This window comes from Grammomys surdaster, unplaced genomic scaffold, assembly GCF_004785775.1.
Source record: "Grammomys surdaster isolate TR1022 unplaced genomic scaffold, NIH_TR_1.0 125951, whole genome shotgun sequence".
Lineage (NCBI taxonomy): Eukaryota > Metazoa > Chordata > Mammalia > Rodentia > Muridae > Grammomys > Grammomys surdaster.
Window position 1 is genome coordinate 3,588,061 of NW_021620772.1, and position 21,618 is coordinate 3,609,678.

At 40.0% G+C, this 21,618-nt stretch overlaps 1 protein-coding gene across 2 annotated transcripts in view; it reads left to right on the forward strand.

The window, feature by feature from the left end:
- The window catches only part of Ccdc171 (coiled-coil domain containing 171), a 301,438-nt gene that overhangs the window by 37,346 nt on the left and 242,474 nt on the right, over positions 1 to 21,618 (forward strand). For both annotated transcript variants that reach the window (XM_028753630.1, XM_028753631.1), the window contains exon 7: positions 10,224 to 10,370. In XM_028753630.1, the coding sequence (XP_028609463.1) occupies positions 10,224 to 10,370 (147 nt within the window). The remainder of the gene's footprint in view (positions 1 to 10,223; positions 10,371 to 21,618) is intronic.

The following is a 21,618-nucleotide window of genomic DNA, read 5'->3' on the forward strand; positions in this document are numbered from 1 at the left end:
CATGGGCAGTGATTATAGGTTCAGTGAAATACTTGCTAAGATAGCGGTGATGGAGCCTGATGTGCTGCTGCCTGGCTGTAATTCCAGCAGGGCCTCCTCACCATGGCAGGGTCAGGAGCCCAAGGCACTGTCTCAAAAACCAAAGCAAGCGAAATAACATTAATGACAATCTTCACACAACATCAACAACAACAACAACAACAAACACCAAAAGTTTTGATGGGACCACTATAAAACCCTTTATAGTCAAAGCAATCTTAAGAATAAAAGCAAATCAGTAAGGAACACTATGCTACTGACTTTCAAATAAACTATTAAGTTGTACTGGTCAAATAAATATGGATTTGCATAAAAACAAACCAATGAAAGAGTCTAAAAGTAAACCCTGCAGCCACACCCAGCTGATTTGGACAAAGGTGCCAAGAACACAGTTGGAAAAAAGGACAGTCTTTTCAATAGATGTGGAATTGTAGGAAGGAGGAATTCTCCTGCAGAGGAATGAGACCATCACTGCACCAGTTACAGCTCAAAATGGAAAGAAGACTCTTAAAAGTCAGACCTAATGCTCTTAAACTACTAGAACAGGGAAGTACCTGAGGATAGTAAAAGTTTTACTAAGCAAAGTTTTTTTTTTTTTTAAATCTTAACCTAAAAGCACAGGAAAACCTGTTGATAATCAAGTTGTATTACATCATAATAAAATGTAGTACAGTTATAGAAATATCTTGTGACATTTGTTTAGTAATTTCTGTGAAACATGTTTCTTTAATACTTAGAAAATTAATATTTTTCCTGTAGATAGCTTATTCATTCATTCATTTGTTTATTTCTTTATTTAGAGTCAGGGTTTCTCTGTGTACCCTGGCTGCTCTGAAACTCACTGTGTAGACAAGGCTGGCCTCAAACTTACAGGGATCCACCTGCCTCTGCCTCCCAAGTCCTGGGATTAAATTCATGAGCTACCACCCACCCTGGCTGCAGATAACTGAAGGACAGTGAGAGGGACTTACTGGATTATCCAGTGAAGCTGGGCTATTTGGGACAAAGTGCCTACTCCAAAAAATATATTTATTATTTTTTTTTTGAGCCAGTGTTTTTTCTTGTTGCCCTGGCTGTCCTGGAACTCGCTCTGTAGACCAGGCTGGCCAGGAACTCAGAAATCCACCTGCATCTGCCTCTGCCTCCCGAATGTCGGGATTAAAGGATATACCACTACCACCTGCTTTCAATTAATTTTTATTTTAGGTGGGTGAGTGTTCTGCCTGTGTGCATGTCTGCACTACATTAATACTTAGTGCCTGGTGCCCTCAGGGCCCAGAAAAGGACATTGGATCCCATGTAAATGGAGTTACAGATAGTTATGAACTGCCATGTGGGTACTGGGGACCAAACCCAAGTCCTCTTTTCCAGAACAGCCGGTGCTCTTAACCACTGAGTCAGCTTCCCAAATGTGTGTTCTTGAAAGCTATAGAGTTCTTAGAATAAATATATTTTTAGTGCCAACTTTCTTAGTTTTGAAAGTGAAAGTGGTAAAATATATTGTTTATAGAAGCAATTAAAAATATTGTGCTAGGTGAAGGTAAGTCAGACAGCCGTGGAGATTTGGATGACAGTATCCTCCTTAAGTTCAGAGTCTGAACACTTAGTCCCCAGTTGGTGGTGCTGTTTGGGTAGGCTGAGGAGTGTGACCTTGCTGGAGGAAGTATGTCACTGGAGATATGCTTTGGACATTTCAAAGCCTCTTGCCGTTCCTAGTATGCCCTCTTGCTTTGTGCTCTCTGCCTAAGATGTGAGCTGCTAGTTTGCCTTGCTTAACTACTGCCATGCGTTCCTGCCGTGATGGTGATGAACTCTTACTCTTGGGAACTGGAAGCCCAAATAAGCCCTTCCTTCTCTAAGTGGCTTTGGTTATGATGATGTTTTAGCACAGCAGTGGAAAAGTAGCTAATGCACAGAACATTCCAAAACCAAGGAAGTGTGATTCCACTCAAACAGACCAAAAGTAATTGACTTAAGTATTTTAGATATTCAAATAATTTGAGTTACTACTTTGATTTCACCTGAAGGTTTGCTCTAAATATGAAATATTTGTTAATTGTCTTTGTCTCTAAAAAAGTAATGTATCATCATATTAAATATGGATTTGGAGTCAGTACCTTTTAGCTGATAAATTTATAGCCAATACAGATAGACAGTATACTCTTTTTTTTCATGTAGTAGCCAACTTTATTCAGGGCATTAGACACTTTGTCTTCTGAAGGTGAAGCAAGATCATGTGAGCAAAGTTCACTTGAGTTCAAGTTGTATACAGTCAGAAGGACAAGGTCTCATGAGCTTAGGCTGTATACAGTTACGAGGACAACTTGTTCTTGGAAACATCATCCATAATAATGGATAAGGTGATAGGTAATTTGAAACAAAACCCAATCCTATTTACTATATCTGGGAGGATACAAAACCACAACTGGTTTTGTGGAGGCAGGTAACAATATGCTCTTAATGTGTATTTTAAAATTTATTATTATTGTGTGTGGAGACATGCATGCTTAGGCCAGAGCATATCTTTGTGGGGTGAGTTTTCTCCTTCCATCTTTATGTGGGTTCTGGTGAACAAATTGAGGTGTGGGCTTATGTGGCCAGTACCTTTATCCAGTGAGTCATCTTATTGGACCGCTTTGTGGCTTTAAGTTAGCATAGTAAATAATAAATTTCATTGTGGAATTTTCATGCATAGTTTTGTTTTTGTTAGCCTCTTTCCCCCCCAGTTTCTTGTACGTTTCTGTATTCTACCACCCCCAATAGTCCCCTTTCCACTCCCAATAGTGCATTCTGAACACAAAGATCCCACACAGGCACCTGACCTCATTAAGAATGGAGGAAGAGTTTAAGAATGGGGCTAGACTATTTGGGGACAGTTGCTCCTAATTCTTAAAGATCACCTGATATATCTACCTCTATCTGTTTACCTATATATCTAATCTATATAGTTATGATCTTACGCAATTTACACATTATACCTTATAAAATCATTTATGTTCTATCAACTGTATGGGAAAAGCAGACTAATGATAAACTAAATCTAGCAAGAACTGTATGAAGTACATTTCTCAAGTTAAAACAATGAAACAGGAAATGTTCATATAGAAAGGTAAGCTATAGTAAAACTAACAAATATGTTAAAAACTGATTATGGTCAGATTCACACATAATGAGTATCGTGTTTACTATGCATTGGCAGAAGTAGTCCAGTTTATAAATTCTGATTCCACTTGGTAAAAATGACCTCCAAAGGAAGTGTTAGTGAAGTTAACTTGAGGCTCTAGGGAGTGGGCCCCATGGAGATGATACTGTTGTAAAATGAAATGACAGGGGCTGGAGAGATGGCTCAGTGGTTAAGAGCACCATCTGCTCTTCCAGAAGTCCTGAGTTCAATTCCCAGCAACCACATGGTGGCTCACAACCATCTGTAATGAGATCTAATGCCCTCTTCTGGTATGTCTGAAGACAGCGACAGGGTACTCATGTACATAAAATAAATAAATCTTAAAATTTTGGCCGGGTGGTGGTGGCGCACACCTTTAATCCCAGCACTTGGGAGGCAGAGGCAGGCGGATTTCTGAGTTCGAGGCCAGACTGGTCTACAGAGTAAAATGAAATGACTATTTGAGAAGAGAAACTCAATTCCTACATGGCTAATAGAAGCCAAACCCATATTTAAGGTAGATGGAGCTCACCTACCTTAAGAGGCTTAATGCATGGTACACAGGGCAGGCAGTTTCTGACTGTAGTTCTCAGCATGTCTGCAGTGAGTTTGTAAGGTTTGATAGACACAAAGTTCTTCCTTTCCCATTTTCCTGGGAATCTTTCCTGTTTTGGATTTCTATTTCATTTTTTTTTCTGTGTCTTTTTTTCTTTTTCTCTTACTTTGGTGGAGTATATCCTCTGGTTTCATAGTAAGTTGTAAAGTAAATTCTTTCTACCCATGAACAACTACTACTAAGCCTTTATCAGGTCTCATGCCTAAATTGAAGTTTCTTCTGGTTATGTTTTATGGTTTGAACATTGTTTGTCTCCCTTGTCTAAGTAAAGTTTCTGTTGCTGAGATAAAACACTATGACCAAGGCAACTCATAGAGGGAGGGATTTATTGTGATCTTATGGATCTAGAGGGATAAGAGTCTGTGAGCATCATGGCTCAGAAGAATGGCAGCAGGAACAGACGAGAGCTCACTTTTTGAACTACGAAAGGAAGCAAAGAGAACACCCTGGAAAGACGTGGTATGCTGTAATGAATGAGAGCGGCCCTCATAGGCTTGTATGTTTGAGTACTTGGTCCCTAGTTGGAACTGTTTGAGAAGGATTAGGAGGTGTGGCTTTGCAGGACACTGTGTGTCACTGAGGGTGAGTTTTGAGATTTCAAAAGACTTGTACCATTTCCAGTGCCTTGTCTGTCACCTCCTTGAGGATCTGGATGTGAGCGCTCAGCTGTTCCTTCACCATGCCTTTGCTCTGCAGCCATGGACTCTAATCCTCTGAACATGTGAGCCCAATTAAATGCTTTTGTTTATATGTTGCTCTGGTCATGAGTAAGTAATACTTTTTAAACCTCAAGGCCCACCCTGAGTGTGTACTTCTCCATCAAGAGCATAGTGCCTAAACCTACTCAAACAGTGTCATCAGCTAGGACCAAGTATTCAGATGCTTGAGAATGTGGGAAACATCTTATTCAAACCACCACATTCTGTTCCCTGGCCCCATTGTATCATGGCCGTATCATAATGAAAAACTATGTTTAGTCCAACTGTGACAGTTTCCAAAGTCTTTTGCAGTCTCAAACAGTTCTAAAATCCAAATTCCAGTCTCTTTTGAGACTCCAGGCAATTTAAAAACTGTAATCCTCTGTAAAATAAAAGAAAAATCTATGTAATTCCAAGCTATAGTGGTACAGAATATATAGGACTATTCCAAAAACGAGGAATGGAGACAAAAGAAAAGTAGAATTCTAAATCCCGAGGTCCATGTCTGATGTCATAGGGTGTAGATGGCTCTTCCCTTCCACCTTTGCTGCCTGTAACCTGTTTTTTCCTCTTTGGCTGGTTCTCGTCTCTGTATGCAGCTCTCCTTCAGGTATCTATCCCATGGTCTGTACCTCTAACATCCTGAGGTCTCTAGTGAAATTCAGGATTCATGTTCACAGCTTCACGAAGTGGCCTTTCAGGGCTTCCTGCCTGCTCTGGGACCTCATTCCACATTATGCCAGATCTTAGTGGCTTTCTGAAACTGTGGAGGAAGATTCCAGGAGTCCTTATCTTCTATTCATTCTGTGACTCTAAAGGCAGCACCATGTGGATCACACTGTCTGGTTCAGCTGTTTGGGATCGAGTTGTTCCCCCACCTCCATTGAATCACTTTTGTAGTAGCTTTTGTTGTTTGTTTCTAGTTTCAGAAAATTTCTTTGGCATTTTCCTTTCACAAGTTGGAAACTTATCTGGGTGGAATCTTCACCCATGGACAGGCTTGTGTTTATTCCAGTGTAGATTCTACTCCTCACAACCCCTTCAATAGCGCCAATCTCCGTAACAATAGAATTCTCTCTTTTAGCACAAGACGTAGCTATAACATTAAGCTTGCTAATGTTCTTTTCCTCTCCAAACTACATCTCGTATATCTTTTTGCCTCTTTCATTATAAATCTGCAAAGAGTGATTACTCATAACCATGGGACAGAGTCAATAGTAGGATGTCTTAAAATTTCCAGCAAAGAAATATATCTGTCTATTAATTTGAAAATGAAACAACAGGCAAGTTCTTAGGACAAAGGCAGACAGTGGTTACATCCCCCCTGCCCCCGACCGAAAAAAAAAATCCCAAGAACGACCCGTAGCCCAATTGCTAGTGTCACTCCCCTTTGAGACTGCTGAGCCCAGCTCCATGGTCCACGTTGCTCTCAGTACTGTCTTCTAAGCCCCTACTAGACATCCCATTAAGCCTTTCTTAATAGCATCCAACTCTTTGTTTGTCCAAAGTTACAAAGTCTTCTACAGTCTTCCAAAAACCCCACATGGTCAGGTTCAGTACTACACTCCTGGGACTAACGACTGTCTTAATTTGGTTTCTGTTGTTGTGATAAAACACCATGACCAAGGCAACTAACTTACAGAAGGAGAGTTTATTTTGAGCTATGGTTCCATTGAGATAAGAGTCTATCATCCTGGCTGGGAAAGGGGCAGCATGCAGGCAGGGGAGCAGGAACATCTGAGGGCTCATGTCTTGAACTGCAAGCAGGAAACAGAGAGAACATACTGGAGACAGCACAGGGTTTTTGAAACCTCAGTGACATACTCCCTCCAGTGAGGCCACACGTCCTAACCTATCTGAATAGCCCTCCCAGCTGGAGAGCAGGTAGTCAAGCATCTGAGCCTATGAGAGAGACATTCTTATGAAAACTTATGTTTAAATTGAATTCCAGGCATGTTTACGGCATAGCACATGTGCAGAGTCCGAGGAGAACGTGGAGAGTCAGTTCTTTCCTTCTACCTTGACTAGGCTCCCTGTTGTATTTGCTGTGCTGTGTTCTCTCGCCTACCTGGCTCATGAGCTGATGATTTTCCTGTCTCTGCCTCTCCTCTCACGTTAGGAATGGAGATTACAGATGTGTCACCACATCCTGCTTTAAAAAACAAACAAACAAACAAACAACCTAGATTCTGGGAATGGCATCCAGGTCATCAAGTTTGTAACAACCGTTACCTGTTGAGCTATCTCACTGGCCCCATTTGTAGCTTTGGGGGTCTTTAAACTTGTCATTCATCCTATTTATATCCCAGCTCCTTTGTTTTCTGTCCCAGTTGATGATATAAGTAAAGTGCTTAATTGATTTTTTTCTGAAATTAAAATTTGGTTTAAATGATTATTTCTGTTACTACTGTCAGCTTTCTAATGGTAGTGAGTTGTTAAAGAGAAGACCATGGGCACCAAAAAAATAAACACAGAGCATAAAAAACAAAAATGACAGGGAAAAAATCCACTCCTCCCACCATACACACAGACACACACAGGCACAGAGACAGACACAATCATATAGTCACACAGACACACCCACAGACACAGACACAGGCATACAGACACACAGACACACACACACAGACACAGACTTAGGCATAGAGACACACAGGTACACACACACACACACACACACACACACACACTCAACAAACAAACAAACAAACACCCCAGATCATATGACCCCTCTGAAACTCATAACTTCTCAATAGCAGAAAGAAAACAAAAACAAACAAAAAACAAACCTACATAATGAAATTGTTGAAGTACTAAATAAAGAATTAAAAAATCCTGCTTGAAAAAAACAAAAAAGAGCTATGGGCAGGGCATGGTGGTTCATGCCTTTAATCCTAGGCACTCTGGAGGCAAGAGGCAGGTGGATCTCTGAGTTCAAAGTCATAGTGAATTCCCAGACTGCCAGAGCTACTGCGTAGGGAAACCCTGTCTTGAAAAAGCACAAACAAAACAAAACAAAACAAAACAAAACACCAAACAGCAGCAGCAGCAACAACAACAACAATAACAACAACCCCCCCCAGTGACTTCAAAGAGGATTCAAGAAGCGGATGGTTGTGGTAAGAAAGTCAATTTGGGACCTTGATAAGAAAGCAACATGGATGAGAAGACCGCTGGAGAAGAGTTTAGCGAAGTAATTGAGAATGTGAAAAAAGAGTTAGAGATGATAATGAGTGAATAAATCAACACAAGCTTAAAGTAGTATTTTTACTATTCACTGAGCTTCTTCATTTCCAATATTTCTGCTGTTTTTCTCTCCCAGATCTCAGTTCTTAGACAGGGGTTGTAGTTCATTTGGTGGAGTGCTTGTCTGGCATGCACAACGCCTGAGTTTGTCCTACCCCCTTTGCAGTATTACACAGAAGGGAGCATGGTGGTGTATACTTGTAATCTCAGCACTCGGGATGAGATCAGATAAAATGAAAGATAAAATATCAGGGGCTAAAGACAAGTTTGAGGGGATCCAACTCCCTCTTCTGGCCTCCACAGGCACTGCATACACACGGTGCACGGGTATACATGTAGGCAAAACACCCACATACATGCAATAAAAATAAAAGTTAAAAAGTTAAGAAAAGACCGTGTATATTATATGGAAGTATGAAGGCATATTATCTGAGGATGGGAGAGGGACCCAGTGGGAGGGGAAGGGAGGGCAAGAGAAGCCAGTGGAGGCTGGATATGGTCAGATGAAACTTCGGTAAACCTGTCACTTGGCGTGATAAATATGTGCTAATAAAAAGGCACCTACAAGTGACTTTGAGTTAATATTCCCAGTGACTTCTGTAGTGACTGATGTAGACAGTGATGGAGTGTTAACACTTGTACAGTACTCTTGTTCTTAAAACTGTTTACATACGAAGGCTACTTCTCAGACAGTTCTGATAGCAAATCATGAACCTGGATTTCTGTGATTTCTTTGAGTGCCTAGGAATTCTTGGAAGTGTGTATATATTTGTATGGAAGGTGGTGTTACAGGGAATAGCTTTGGAGGCCATTGGTGATGGCTCTGTCCTACGTGGTTACCTCCCATTTCCCTGGTAACCCTAGAAATGGGAAGCTCAGCTGTGCTTTCCCCAGGATTTAAAACCACACATAAGAGGTTTTGTCGGGGCCTGGAAAGGGAAATACTTTCTCCTGGTCAAAAGCATGGGCCACCCGTCTGGCCCTGGGTCAGCACATGCCGTTCTGATCTGCTCCAAAGATCAGAACATTAGATACATTTTCTCCTTCCTTAAGATGAAATGTCAGTGGCCCTGTCAATCACCTGACTGGGAGACCACCCCACATTGATCCATTGGCTGATTCACTTGAGGACATGCTGAGGAGATGGGGAGAGTAATTTGAGTTCTAACTGAAAAAACATAAGTAGTTGTTCTTCCGTTTCTTTAGGATAATGGACAAAGCCTAAGCATGTGTCCCCTGACCTCTGAGGTTTATCATTGGTTCCCTGAAGTCCCTCTTTTCCCTTCCAACATGCAGCTGCCTATCAGTCTGCACAGCTGGACGTGCTGGCTTTCTTGGGCTCTAACTCAAAAAGAATGGCTTTTTTTTCTATATCTCTGTTTTCCCAGGGGCTGCTGAGATATATAGCTTGCCTGCTATGTTGCTTCCTCAAACTCTAATAAACTGTCCTGCTGAGTTGCTTTCAAAATGCTTTTATTAAGGAGGAGAATAAAAAAAATCCAAAAAGGAAACCTAGATTTGCCCAGTAACAGTGGTACTTCAATTAATCAATCAGTCAGTCAGTCAGTCAATCAATCAATCAATTAAACGAACAAAACATTTTTTGTTGAAGAATTGTGATTGAAATCTATATACCCAGATTCTGTTTTAAGTGGCCAGAGACTCTTGGAAGCCCCACCCCTCCCACCTGTGCTCTTTGTGTGTGTCCATGTATGTTGATGGGGGAAGGTGAGAGAGAGGTATCTTTTGAAGGCTCGAGGTGAGAATGATGATCATAGATTATTTTAGATTAATTATTGTGGAAAACACCTATAATCTATCTATCTATCTATCTATCTATCTATCTATCTATCTATCTATCCGTGAATTTTGTTTTACATTCCAATAAAATCTAGATGTGATTTGTAAGTTTAATTGGAAAAAGACATAAAGCTATTTAACCAGAGAACCGTCAGTTATTTTCTTTGAAAACCTTTTGAAAATTGAAGAAGAAATGAAACACAGCCATCTAGTGGTTCTGACGTTAAGAGCCCTGGGCAGTAGTTGAGTACTCTGTGCTCACGTTAATGTCTCTCAGAGGTCTAGTAAGTGTTCAAACTAATCAGCTCTTATCCTACAAAGGAACATATTCTTCCTAAATAATACTGCATATTGATGACAGGAGAAAGTGTATGTGGCAGTTGAACACTGTTGCATGAACCCTCAGAGGTCATTTGAGCTAGTGTGATATTCTAATGTTCCATACATAGCACTAGTTACACTGTTTATTAATCACACTTACTAATTATAAAAGTCACATGTACATCCTGAGACACTGTGAAAAAGATGTAACTGTCTCCTACCTCTACAGGATAACCCACTGTTACAACTGAAGCCCAGATTTTACTCAGTGCCTTCTGTACAGTAACCCTTAGTTATCAATAGCTTACAAACTACTGACTCAAAGTGAATTATTTTTTAGGAGCAAGATAGTGCTGTGCAAAATATGCAGAAAAAAGTGGAACAGTTAGAAGCAGAACATATGGACTGCTCTGACCTTCTACGGCGACAGACGAGCGAGCTTGAATTTAGCACTCAAAGGGAAGAACGCCTGAGGAAAGAGTTTGAGGTATGACTTACCAGTTTTTATAAAGCTATGTGTTATTCATGCAGTGACTTCAGATTAAAGGACACTGTAAGTCAGGAAAAATGGGAGCCACTTTGTATATTTGGCTTCTTTGAAAATTTTTATATTATCCTAATAAAGTATTTTTCATTTCCCTCTAAAAATCTATTCATTAAATTTTTACATTTATTTATTTACTTATTTGTGTGTGTATGTGTGTGTGTGTGTGTGTGAATCAGAGGTCAACTTGGAGGGAGTTAGTTCTCTCCATCCATTGGCTCTGGGGGATCAAACTCAGACTGTCAGGCTTAGCAGCAAGTATGCTGGCCTGCTAAGCCATCCTGTTGGCCAAGGCTTGCTCATTGTTGACAAATGTTTCTCGTGGACTGTTTGGAAAGTTTGAAAGTGATTATTTACATTTTGAGGCTCAGGAAGCAACACTAGAGAAAGTTGGTGTGTACAGGGGTTAAATGATTATGATGGTTTAGTGACCTATTTATTTTTACAATGTAGAGGATTGTACACAGGGGCTTGCACATGCTAGGCAAGTGGTTTTTACTAAGTCTTGTCCTCAGTTCCATTTTAGACTAAGGGAGTTGTAAAGGAAATGGCAAGATTTGTCTCTAGTTTGAGAGAATCAACAGGATTTGTTTACTTACTGGGTTATGATAGGAAAAAATAATGTCAAAGATATTTTTTAATGTTAACCAATAGAAGTTTATAATTAATGATGCTTGTATGAGTATGTGTTTGCACATGTGCACATGATTTCCATAGCATGTGTGTGTTGGGCAAAGAACAACTTACAGGAATTGTTTTTTTCCAGTATAGGGCTCAAAATCAGGTCATCAGACTTGGTAGGAAGCACCTTTACCTGCTGAGCTGTCTCACATACTTGGTTTTTCCCCTATCTCTATCTGTCTGTCTGCCTTATCTATCTATCTATCTATCTATCTATCTATCTATCTATCTATCTATGATTTTGTACTCTAAGCTAGGCTGGCTTAGAACTTACCATGAAGCTCACTGATCTTGAACTCATGACAATCCTCTTACCAAATTTTCCTGTGTTTTGAGATAACAAGTATGTGCAACAGACCCTGCCATCAATGTTAAAGATTTTAACTTTAACAAATAGATGACTGGCATTTCCATTTAATGAATGGGAGAGGTTAAGTTTGACATGCCTGTTAAATATCTGGGCAGAGAGATCAGGCAGTCCCTTTAGTAGAAGTGCCTGGGTTTTTACAAATTTTACTGTAAGGATATAGAGATGCAACACAAGTTTTATTTGGAGATTTTCAGATACTGCAATCCATAAGGCCTTGCATTTCTATAATTTCTCCCAAGAGTCATCTATTGATTTCTGGTTTGGTTGTTATAAAATGCAAGAGGAAATACAGCGTGGTGTCCCACTCTGCATACTCGCCTCTGACTTAAGTCTGTGTATTTCTTTCCTTTCCTGTGTAGTTCTTTGTCTCACCTCTAGTTTAGGTTTCTTCTCCAGGGTCTGACTCTCCAGGGTGTGTGTGTGTGTGTGCAAGTTAGGAAGGTGCAGTTGTTTGTGGTAGGGGTAGATGCATAGAACTCTAACTTTTCATATGTTAACAATTTTGAGATTTCATTTGCCTATGGTAAATGTACCCATTTGAAGTGTATAAGTTACTGGTTGAACAGTATTTACAACATTGTACAATCATCACAGTCAACTCTGCAGCGTTTTTGCCACACCAGGGAGAAACTTGATCCTCATGGGACATCTCTGTTCTATTTCTCAATCCTTGAGGCATAAGCAACTACTAATCTTCTTCCTTTCTTTGTACACTTACCTCCTCTAGATAGTTGATGCATGTGCAGTTGGAATAGTTGGTCTTTTGTGATTGACATTTTCACCTACCATAATATGTACAGTGTTTAGACATGTTATAGCATATATCACTATTTTGTTTCTTCTTATGACTGAATGCTATTTCTTCATGCATAGCTTTGTTGTATATCTTAGTTGATGGATATTTGTGTTATTTTCACTTTGGCTAATCGTAACAATGTTGTAATAAACATTTGTGTCTAATTTTATGAGGCTGTATTATCAGTTATTTTGGGTGTCTTAGTTTGCGTTTTATTGTGAAGAGACACCATGACCACAACAACTCGTATATAGGAAAACATTTAATCGGGTGATGGATAACAGTTTCAGAGGTTCAGGTCATTATCATCTTGGTGAGAAGCATGGCAGCATGCAGGCAGACATGGTGTTGGAGAAGGAGCTGAGAGTTCTATATCTTGATCCACAGAGATCAGGAGGCTGCCACACTAGGCTTAGCTTGAGCATAAGAAGGAGACTTCAGAGCTCACCTCCACAGTGACAAACTTCTTCCAACAAGGCCACACCTACTATAACAAGGTCACATTTTCTAATAGTGCCCCCTTTCTATGGACTAAGCATTCAAATACAGAGTCTATGAGGGCCACTCCTATTCAGACCACCACAGGTATATACCTAAGGATGGAGTTTCTGGGTAGATGATAGTTGTCCTTAGTCATTACTTGGCTGGGTTAAGGGGTACCTAGGACTGTGAATTGCACTTGTGTATTTGTGGGAACATTTCAAGAGAGGATTGGCACATGGGTAAGGACAGGGGAGAAAGAACCTGCTCTGAATGAATGACCTTAAAATGGCAGGCAGATAAGGAAGGGACATCCAAGAAAGACTGCATCTTCCTTTTCTGAGTGTCTGTGTCTGTCACTTCTGTGGCCCACTTACCTTACACTCCATTTTCTTTGGCCTTTAAACAGGGATTCAGAAAAAAAGCCATCCCTAGGGAGCTGCTTGGGTCTGGAGTGCTGAGGTTGCAGTTTTCTGCCTCCCCAGTGTGTAGATGGCCATTATTACCCAGCTCCTATGTTTAAACCAATCAAAAAAATCCCTTTTATGATATACATGCATTCTTTTGGTTCTCGTCCTGTAAAGAATTCTAGCTAATAACACCAGATCATGTGTGTGGTGGTTTGAATATGCTTGGCCCATGGGAAGTGGCACCATTAGAATGTGTGGCCTTATTGGAGGAGGTGTGTCACTGTGGGGGTGGGCTTTGAGATCTCAGTGCTCAAACTACACCCAGTGGCTACCTGCAGAGCACAGTTTCCTTCTGGCTCCCTGTGGATCAAGGTGTAGAACTCTCAGCTCCTTCTCCAGCACCATGCCTGCCTAGATGCTGCCATGCTTCCTGCCATGATGATAATGGACTGAGACATCATGCTAACTTCCTGCTGTGGACTGTTTCATATTCCTAACAACAGTGTGTTGGCTGTTGGGTTTCCCCACATTTTCACCAGTCTTTAAAATGATCAACACCATAGTTGGTGTAAAATGCTGTTTCATTTATAGTGAGGTCAAATATCATGCCATGTACTTATTAGTTATTTTTGTATCTTTTTTTTGGAGAAATATGTCTAGTCCCATTTTTTAGTTTTAGAGTGAGTTATTTGTACTATACTAATAAAAGATGTGTACAGTGGGGAAACTGGGTGTGGAATATCTAGGAATTCTCTGTGGTAATGTGAAGTATGAACTTTGCAAGGGTATATAGTTACATGCTTACCAAAAGTGGAGTAATTTTTATATGGTTAAAGCATGTCTTTAAAAAAATCAGTATAGTGTGAGAGAAGACTATTCAATAAAAAAGAATATTTCACTAAAAAAGAATCAGGTTCGATTCTAAGTGATTATTTATTTATTTATTTTTTTAAAGATTTTTTATTTTATTTATGAGTACACTGTAGCTGTCTTCAGATACACCAGAAGAGGGCATCAAATCTCATGATGGTTGTGAGCCACCATGTGGTTGCTGGGATTTGAACTCAGGACCTCTGGAAGAGCAGTCAGTGCTCTTAACCACTGAGCCATCTCTCCAGCCCCCCTAAGTGATACTTTAAAGTTATTGTTTTACTTGTGTTGGATATCTTTTCTGGCTAATAAAGGCTATATAATGGTATTTTTATGATTTTAAAACACTAAGTGGTTTTATATGGCTTGTTAAAAAGGGTGGTAATAGAGTTTCAGGATAGCCAAGGCTACACAGAGAAATCCTGTCTTGTAAAAAAACAACAAAGCAAACAAGCAAACAAACAAACAAAATACCAGATATAGTAGTCAGTGCTTTGAATATTAGAATAAAATCATTTACATGCCACTTAGGAGTCTCAAAGCCTGGGGTCACTTTTACAAACATTTTATTTACGGCTGTGAAGCAGCATTAGATAGTAGTGGGCTTCGTTTTGTTGTTCATTTAATCAATTAATTTAATACTTAAAATTATTTATTTTTATTTTATGTGTATGGCTGTGTGCACCGCATGCATGCCTGATATTCTTGGAGGTCAAAAGTGGGTCTCAGCTCCCCTGGAACTAGAGTTACTGATGTTTGTGAGCCACTCAGAGGTTCTGAGTCCTCTGCAGGATCCACAACTGGTTTAACCACTGAGCTAGCTCTCCAGACCTTCGTGTTTGTATGCACATGTGCCATGGAGCATGTTTGGAGGTCAGATGCCAGCTCGTAAGATTTGTTCTCTCTTTCTACTATGTGTATCCTTGGGCTGAAACACAGGTCATTATTCTTGGCAGCAAGAGCCTTTACCTACTAAGTTCTTACCAACCCTGGTGTTAATTTTTTTTTTTTTTTTTGAGATTGGGTTTCTCTGTGTAGCCCTGACTTCTTGGAATTCACTGTGTAGACCAGGCTGGCCTCAAACTTAGACATTCACCTGCCCCTGGCTCCTTGAGTGCTGGGTTTAAAGGTGTATGCTACTACCACCCTGGCTCTGTTGTTAATTTTAAGTATGCCAATTCTGACTTATTGGAGAAAAAGTTTAATATCTCTAAACTTTAAGACGTGTCTATGGGTAGTTCTGTATTGATTTTTTTCTCTGTATTTAATTGCTCTGGTATCTATTGACTTATACTAAAAGTCTAAAATTATTTCAGGCAAATTTTATTTTTTAATTTATTAAAAATGCAAATCAGTTTAATATATGTATATATGTGTGGGTGTTCTGTTCTCATGTATATTTATGTACCATACATATGCCTGGTACCTGCAGAGGCCACAAGAGGACCTCAGAGTCCCAGGAGATGAAGTCACAAACTATTGTGAGCTGCCACAGAGATACCAGGAATTGAACCCAAGTCCTCTAGAAGAGCAGTTAGCTAGTTTTAGACTGATATGTGGTTATTCTTAGTTATACTGTATAGGTTTTTATTCCTATAATAAAATACATAAATGAAGTCACTCTAGGGAGGGGGTATTTATTTGGGGTTAGGGCTTGGGGTACAGTTCATCACAGCAGGGATGCAGAGGGAAGGGCTGTGCTGTACTGCATAGGGCTTCCCCCGAAATCCACTCCAAGAGCTTCTCCTGAAGCTCCCTCAGCCTCGCAGGACAGTGTGGTCATCTGGGAACAACTTCTTTCTTTTTTACATTTATTCATTTCTGTGGTGTGTGTATGTGTGTACCTGAACTTGCTACAGCATGCATTGGAGGGTCAGAGAGCAACCTGCAGGAGACAGTTCTTTCCTTCCACTGTGTGGGTTCCAGGGATTGAACTCTGATCATGTGGCCCGGTGGCAAGCATCTTTACCTGTGGACCCATCTCACTTGCTTCACATGTGGACCCATCTCACTTGCTTCACAGTTTTTATTTTTATTCTATTTATAAAAAGTGGATCAGATGTCATCTGCTTATCTGTTATTTTTTATATTTAGATATCTTTAAGTTTTGTTTTATTTTAAAATGGATATATTTAGCTGTGTGCCTCATGGTGCCATAATGAACAAGAAATTAAACTTCTAGAGAACATGGCTTGCTACTTTTATGTTTAATTTTGTAGACCATTACCAAGAATCCTAGTTTCTTAGATAATTATAAGTGGTGTTTTAATAGAATTATATATCTAATGATCAAGTTTTCTAATATTTCAATTTAACAAAAACATTTTTAATATCAACAATATCCAGTTAAAGCATGAATATAATGTATATTTAGCCTAGTAAATGGTTTAAACTTTGGTGAATCTTTTCAGTTAAATTAATTATTTTTTGGCTATTTTCTAATAGTTATGTTGTATGAAAGTGGTTTCTTATGTGCCTGGACAAAAAGTATTTGTGTACACATTTATATACATAACCTAATATATTTATAAAATGTTATACCATAGCATGGCTTTGTCATTGTAGTATGGCTCGATGGTTTCTTAGATTAGAAAAACAAACTCCCTGTTCAATTTTACAAATGTGATGCTAGATGCTGTTGATCCAAGGGAAAGTAAGTCGGAAAAAGGGCTATCTGTGGCTTCCATAAGCCTTGTTGTAATAAGGAGAGTTTATGGTCATGGGAAATAAATTATAACTCAATAAAAAAAGAGACAAGAAAAGATGCAAACCCAATTCTGAGAGAACAGAAGGGCCTCTTGAAGACTGCAGAGGAGGGAGGCTGCCTACAAAGAACTGCAGAATTGCTTCTGTCAGTCATGTCCTGTAGGAGCACAGCACAGGGGAGAAGCCTTAGGAACTAAATTCCTGCCCCTCTGGAGGGGAGCGGGAAGGGAGAGTGTTCTTCACTTGTCCTCATGCCCATGAGGGCAGGGTGGCCTTATAAGTCCATCTTGTCAAGCCTTCCTGCATCTTTCTTCAGCGCTCACATGCTGATTGCTGACCTGATATATGGTCATATTTCTAAGTATTATACATTTAAATACAATATGTTATGTTCCTAATGGATTTTGAAGTAAGAAATGCATTAAAAATTTGTCAAATATTATATTCACTGAAGAAAAAGTAAAGGCAATTAAAGATCCTAGTGGCACTTCTTTATTCATTATTCATTCATATGTCTCTCTGTGTGTCCTCATGTGTGCGTGTGTGTGCCATGTTGTACATGTGGGGCAGAGGACAGTGGACAGTAGTTTATTCTCTCCCTCTACCTTAGGGTTCTGGGATCAATCTTAGTTCCTTACGCTTGGCAGCAAATGTAAAGGCAGTTTAAAAAGAAGTTAAATGAGTACTACACTAAGTAGAAGTTATGATCCACAAATTTTATCCATAATATTCCCATTTTTGTTTTCTGATTTCTTATTACTCATACCTAAGTGTAGTGGAACTCTTGTTCACCGAACTGTTTCATAAGGTGAGTAAATGTGCTCTGTTATTCAGTCCTTGCTGAGTAAGAAAGTTGGTGCCTTCTGAGTGTTTTACTGAGTTACATTTATGTTGATCTATGTGTATGTTTATGTGTGTGTATGTGCATGCATGTGTGCTTATGCATGTGTGTGTGGCACATGTACAGATCAGAGGACTTTTAGGAGTTAGTTCTCTCCTACTACGTGGGTTTAAATTCAAGTTATCAGGCTTGGAGGCAAACACCTTTACCTGCCGAACAGTCTTGCCGGAGAGATAGAGCAGTGTTAAGTGCTTGCAGCCATATTGTTTGGGTACACAGAGGATATCTGATTTTTATCCTCTGGATCCATGGGAAAAAGCTGGTCATGGAGGCATGCACTTTTAATCTTAGCATGAGGCCGGCAGAAGCAGGGAAACCTCTTGGCTCACTGTTTGCTGTCTCTGCAAACACCAGGGCCAGCAAAATAACAATCTGTAGGAGGCAAATGCAAATTCCATTCAGCAAGACTTAGCCAGTGTTGGTTCAGACTTCGAGAGTCTGATACTGTGCAGTTTATTTTAGACATATTTAAGTTCAGTACAACTTAGGATAAAAGTTTCCAGTGACAATATCACAATAAAGCTCAAGGCACGACTATATTGAAATTCTTTTGCAAACTACATGTGATCTCTTCCATAAGAATGGGTTCTATAGCTTAAGAGCCTAGCGGAGGATCTGGTATGGCCTGGTCGTTGTAGAAATCACCAAGCTATAAAATACAGGAGACATCTCTCCTAAAGATGGATTCTATTGACTGAAAAACAATGTTTAAGATAAAGATCTAGTGAGGGAGAGTGTGTGGGGTAAACATAGTAGTCTGGAGGGTTCAGGTATGGCCTGGACCTACAGATAGGACAGGGCACTAGGATACCAACTATATCTGCTCCCAGCTTACCTGGCAGAAAACATGTATATACCTCAGGGTTAGGGTTAGGGTTAGGGTTAGGGTTAGGGTTAGGGCTAAGGCTAAGGGTAGGGTTAGGGATAGTGCTAGGGTTATGGCTAGGGTCAGGGTCAGGGTCAGGGTCAGGGTCAGGGTCAGGGTTAAGGAGATAACCCTGTATGTTTATTATTCCTGGCTTTTTAGTGCTTATTTGTGGTCAAAAAGGCTTCATGCCCTCTACAACTCTTCCTGTCAGCCTAACCTAGTTGTTATTACCATGCAAATAAGTGACCTTGTCTTAAAGAGAGGAACAATAATTAGACATCATTGTTGCACACCTTTAATTCCCACACTTTGTGGGCAGATGCAGACTGATCTCTGTGAGTTTCAGAATAGTCTGGTCTACACAGGGAATTCCAGGACAGCCAGTGCTACACAGAGAAAGGAGAGAATTAGAGAGCGAGAGTGAGACACAGAGAGAGACATAGAGAGAGATACAGAGATAGAGAGAAACAGAGAGATAGAGAGACAGAGAGATAAATTCAGAGAGAGAGACACACACAGAGAGAGAGACACACACAGAGAGAGATACACACACAGAGATAGACCAGCAGAGAGAGAGAGAGAGAGAGAGATAGAGAGAGAGTGAGAGACAGACAGACAGAGAGACAGAGAGAGTCAGAGAGAGAAACACAGAGAGAAGGACAGAGAGAGAGACAGATAGAGACTGAGAGAGACAGAGAGGGACTGAAAGAGAGACAGACACACACACACACGCTCACATACAGAGAGAGAGACAGAGAGAGAGAGAGAGAGAAAGAGAGAGAGAGAGAGGTTGAGAGAGACAGAGAGCTAGTGGGGTGAGTGACAATGGTCAGAGTTGACCTCTGGCCTCCATATATGTGCCCATGTGCATACATGTGTACCTTTGTACACATGTATATACCTCCTGTGAGAAAACACACACACACACACACACACACACACACACACACACTCTGCTTTAAGTGCTAGAGAGATTGTTAATTAAATACTTATACAAACATGAGAAACTGAGATTCAGCCCCAGAACCCACATAAAAAGCCAGATGTGACTGTGGTTCATGCATACTTGTTATAAACCACAGACAGAATCAGGTGGATTATTGGGACTTATTGGCCAAGCAGCCTAACTGAATTGGCAAGCCATAGGTCCCAGTGAGAGATTCTGTTTCAGCAGACAAGGTGGATGGCTCTCAAGAAATGGCACCAGAGATTATCTTCTGGCCTCTATATACATACATGTTTACATGTGTACTTGCATGTACATGTATGTATGCCTTCATATACACACCCTTACACACAGTATGCATGTATATGCACATGCATATATATGTAATATGCATATACATATGTACAGAAGAGTGTACATTAATGGTCAGACTAAGTAATACTGTCTAAGTTAATTGATTTGAACAAGTTTAATAAAGAACTCAGATTTTCTTAATTGTGACCTCAATATATGACTCTGGTTAAGTGATGAGATATTATGGTGCTCCTATATTTAATATACCTGGATATGTTGACTCTTGGGAGCTATTTTTTTATAGTAAAAATAATTTGGAGGCCGTTTATATTTTCTTTCATTCATAAGTAATTTTCCTATGTGCATACATGTGTGGATGCACTGTAGCACACGTATGGAGGTCAGAGGATAACTTTTTGGAATAAGTTCTCTCTTCCTAAAGTGATTCCCAGGGGGTCTAACTCAGGGTACCATGTCTGGTGACAAGCATCTTCACCTTTTGAGCCACCTCAGTAGCCTGAGAACTTGTTTACTGGCTCTAAGTTAGGCTGGCTGTGGTGTTGCATGCCTTTGATAACAACACTCAAGAGGTAGAGGCAGGTGGATCTGTTAGTGTAAGGGTAGTCTGGTCTACAGGGTGAGTTCAAGGGTGGACAGGGCTATACAGTGAAACCTTATCCCAAAACAAAAAACAAGATGAAAAGCTTAAAGTTTAGTGACTGTTTTTTCCTCCTCCAGGTAAAGAATAGTATTGTGGTTAAATGTTAATAAATGTATAATAAATTAGCCTTTAAAACATAACAAAATAAAGTGGATTATTGAACAGTTATTATAGAATTAGTCAGCTTGTGATGATTAATCACAGGCTCAGAATAGCTTTACAAGATGGATTATTACCATATTGGTTACATATAAAGTTGTTCAATAACAGGAATTACCAGATGATGAAATCTGGAAAAATCATCACCACTTTCCACTTACATGATTTGTTGATATTCTGCAGTGAGCTACAAACATATAGGACGTGGTCCTATGAGGGCCAGCAGGGAACAGCAGCTAGGTAATAGGTATTTGGGTGAGAGTCCCGCCCCAGTCTTCTTGCTATTTAGTAATATTTATATTATTTAGTGTACAGAAAGTTTTCCTCAACTAACTCCTTTTAATTCACGTATAGGCTCCTGAGCTAAATGTATTGTATTTGCAGAGAAAAGAGTATTGTAGTCTCAGCTGTCTCATTTAGACTTCAAGAATCCACTGACATACACTTTCAGAACTACGATGCAACTTTTGGAATAAGCCTGTTCAAGCTGCAGAGACAGATGTAGTGTGGGGAACATCTGGGTGCGTTTGCTTAGCTCTGCTCCTGAATTGGATTGGCAGCTCAGGCCTGGTTTGTGATGAGTAATACGCTCCAAGGCTTGGTAGGAGACAGCTTTCTAGATACTGTTTTATTTGGGGAATGAAAACTCACTTCCTTGCCGGGCGGTGGTGGCGCACGCCTTTAATCCCAGCACTCGTGAGGCATAGGCAGGCGGATCTCTGAATTTGAGGCCAGCCTGGTCTACAGAGTGAGTTTCAGGACAGCCAGGACTACACAGAGAAACCCTGTCTCAAAAAACAAAACAAAAAAAAAAAGAAAAAAGAAAACTCACCTCCTTAAGGGTGAAAGGTTATCTGATTGTGCCTACTACGATTTAGTGATATATGCAAAGAAGAGAAAAGAGCTATGTCAGCCCATAGTATTTCCTAGGCTGAGAGTCTCTCAGCTAGTGCATTGTAATAAAGGACCTGTCAATCATCAAATAAAAAGTAAGGTATGTACTGTGCGGGGCGCGCGCGTAATGGTCTCGCCGGCAAAAAACATACACA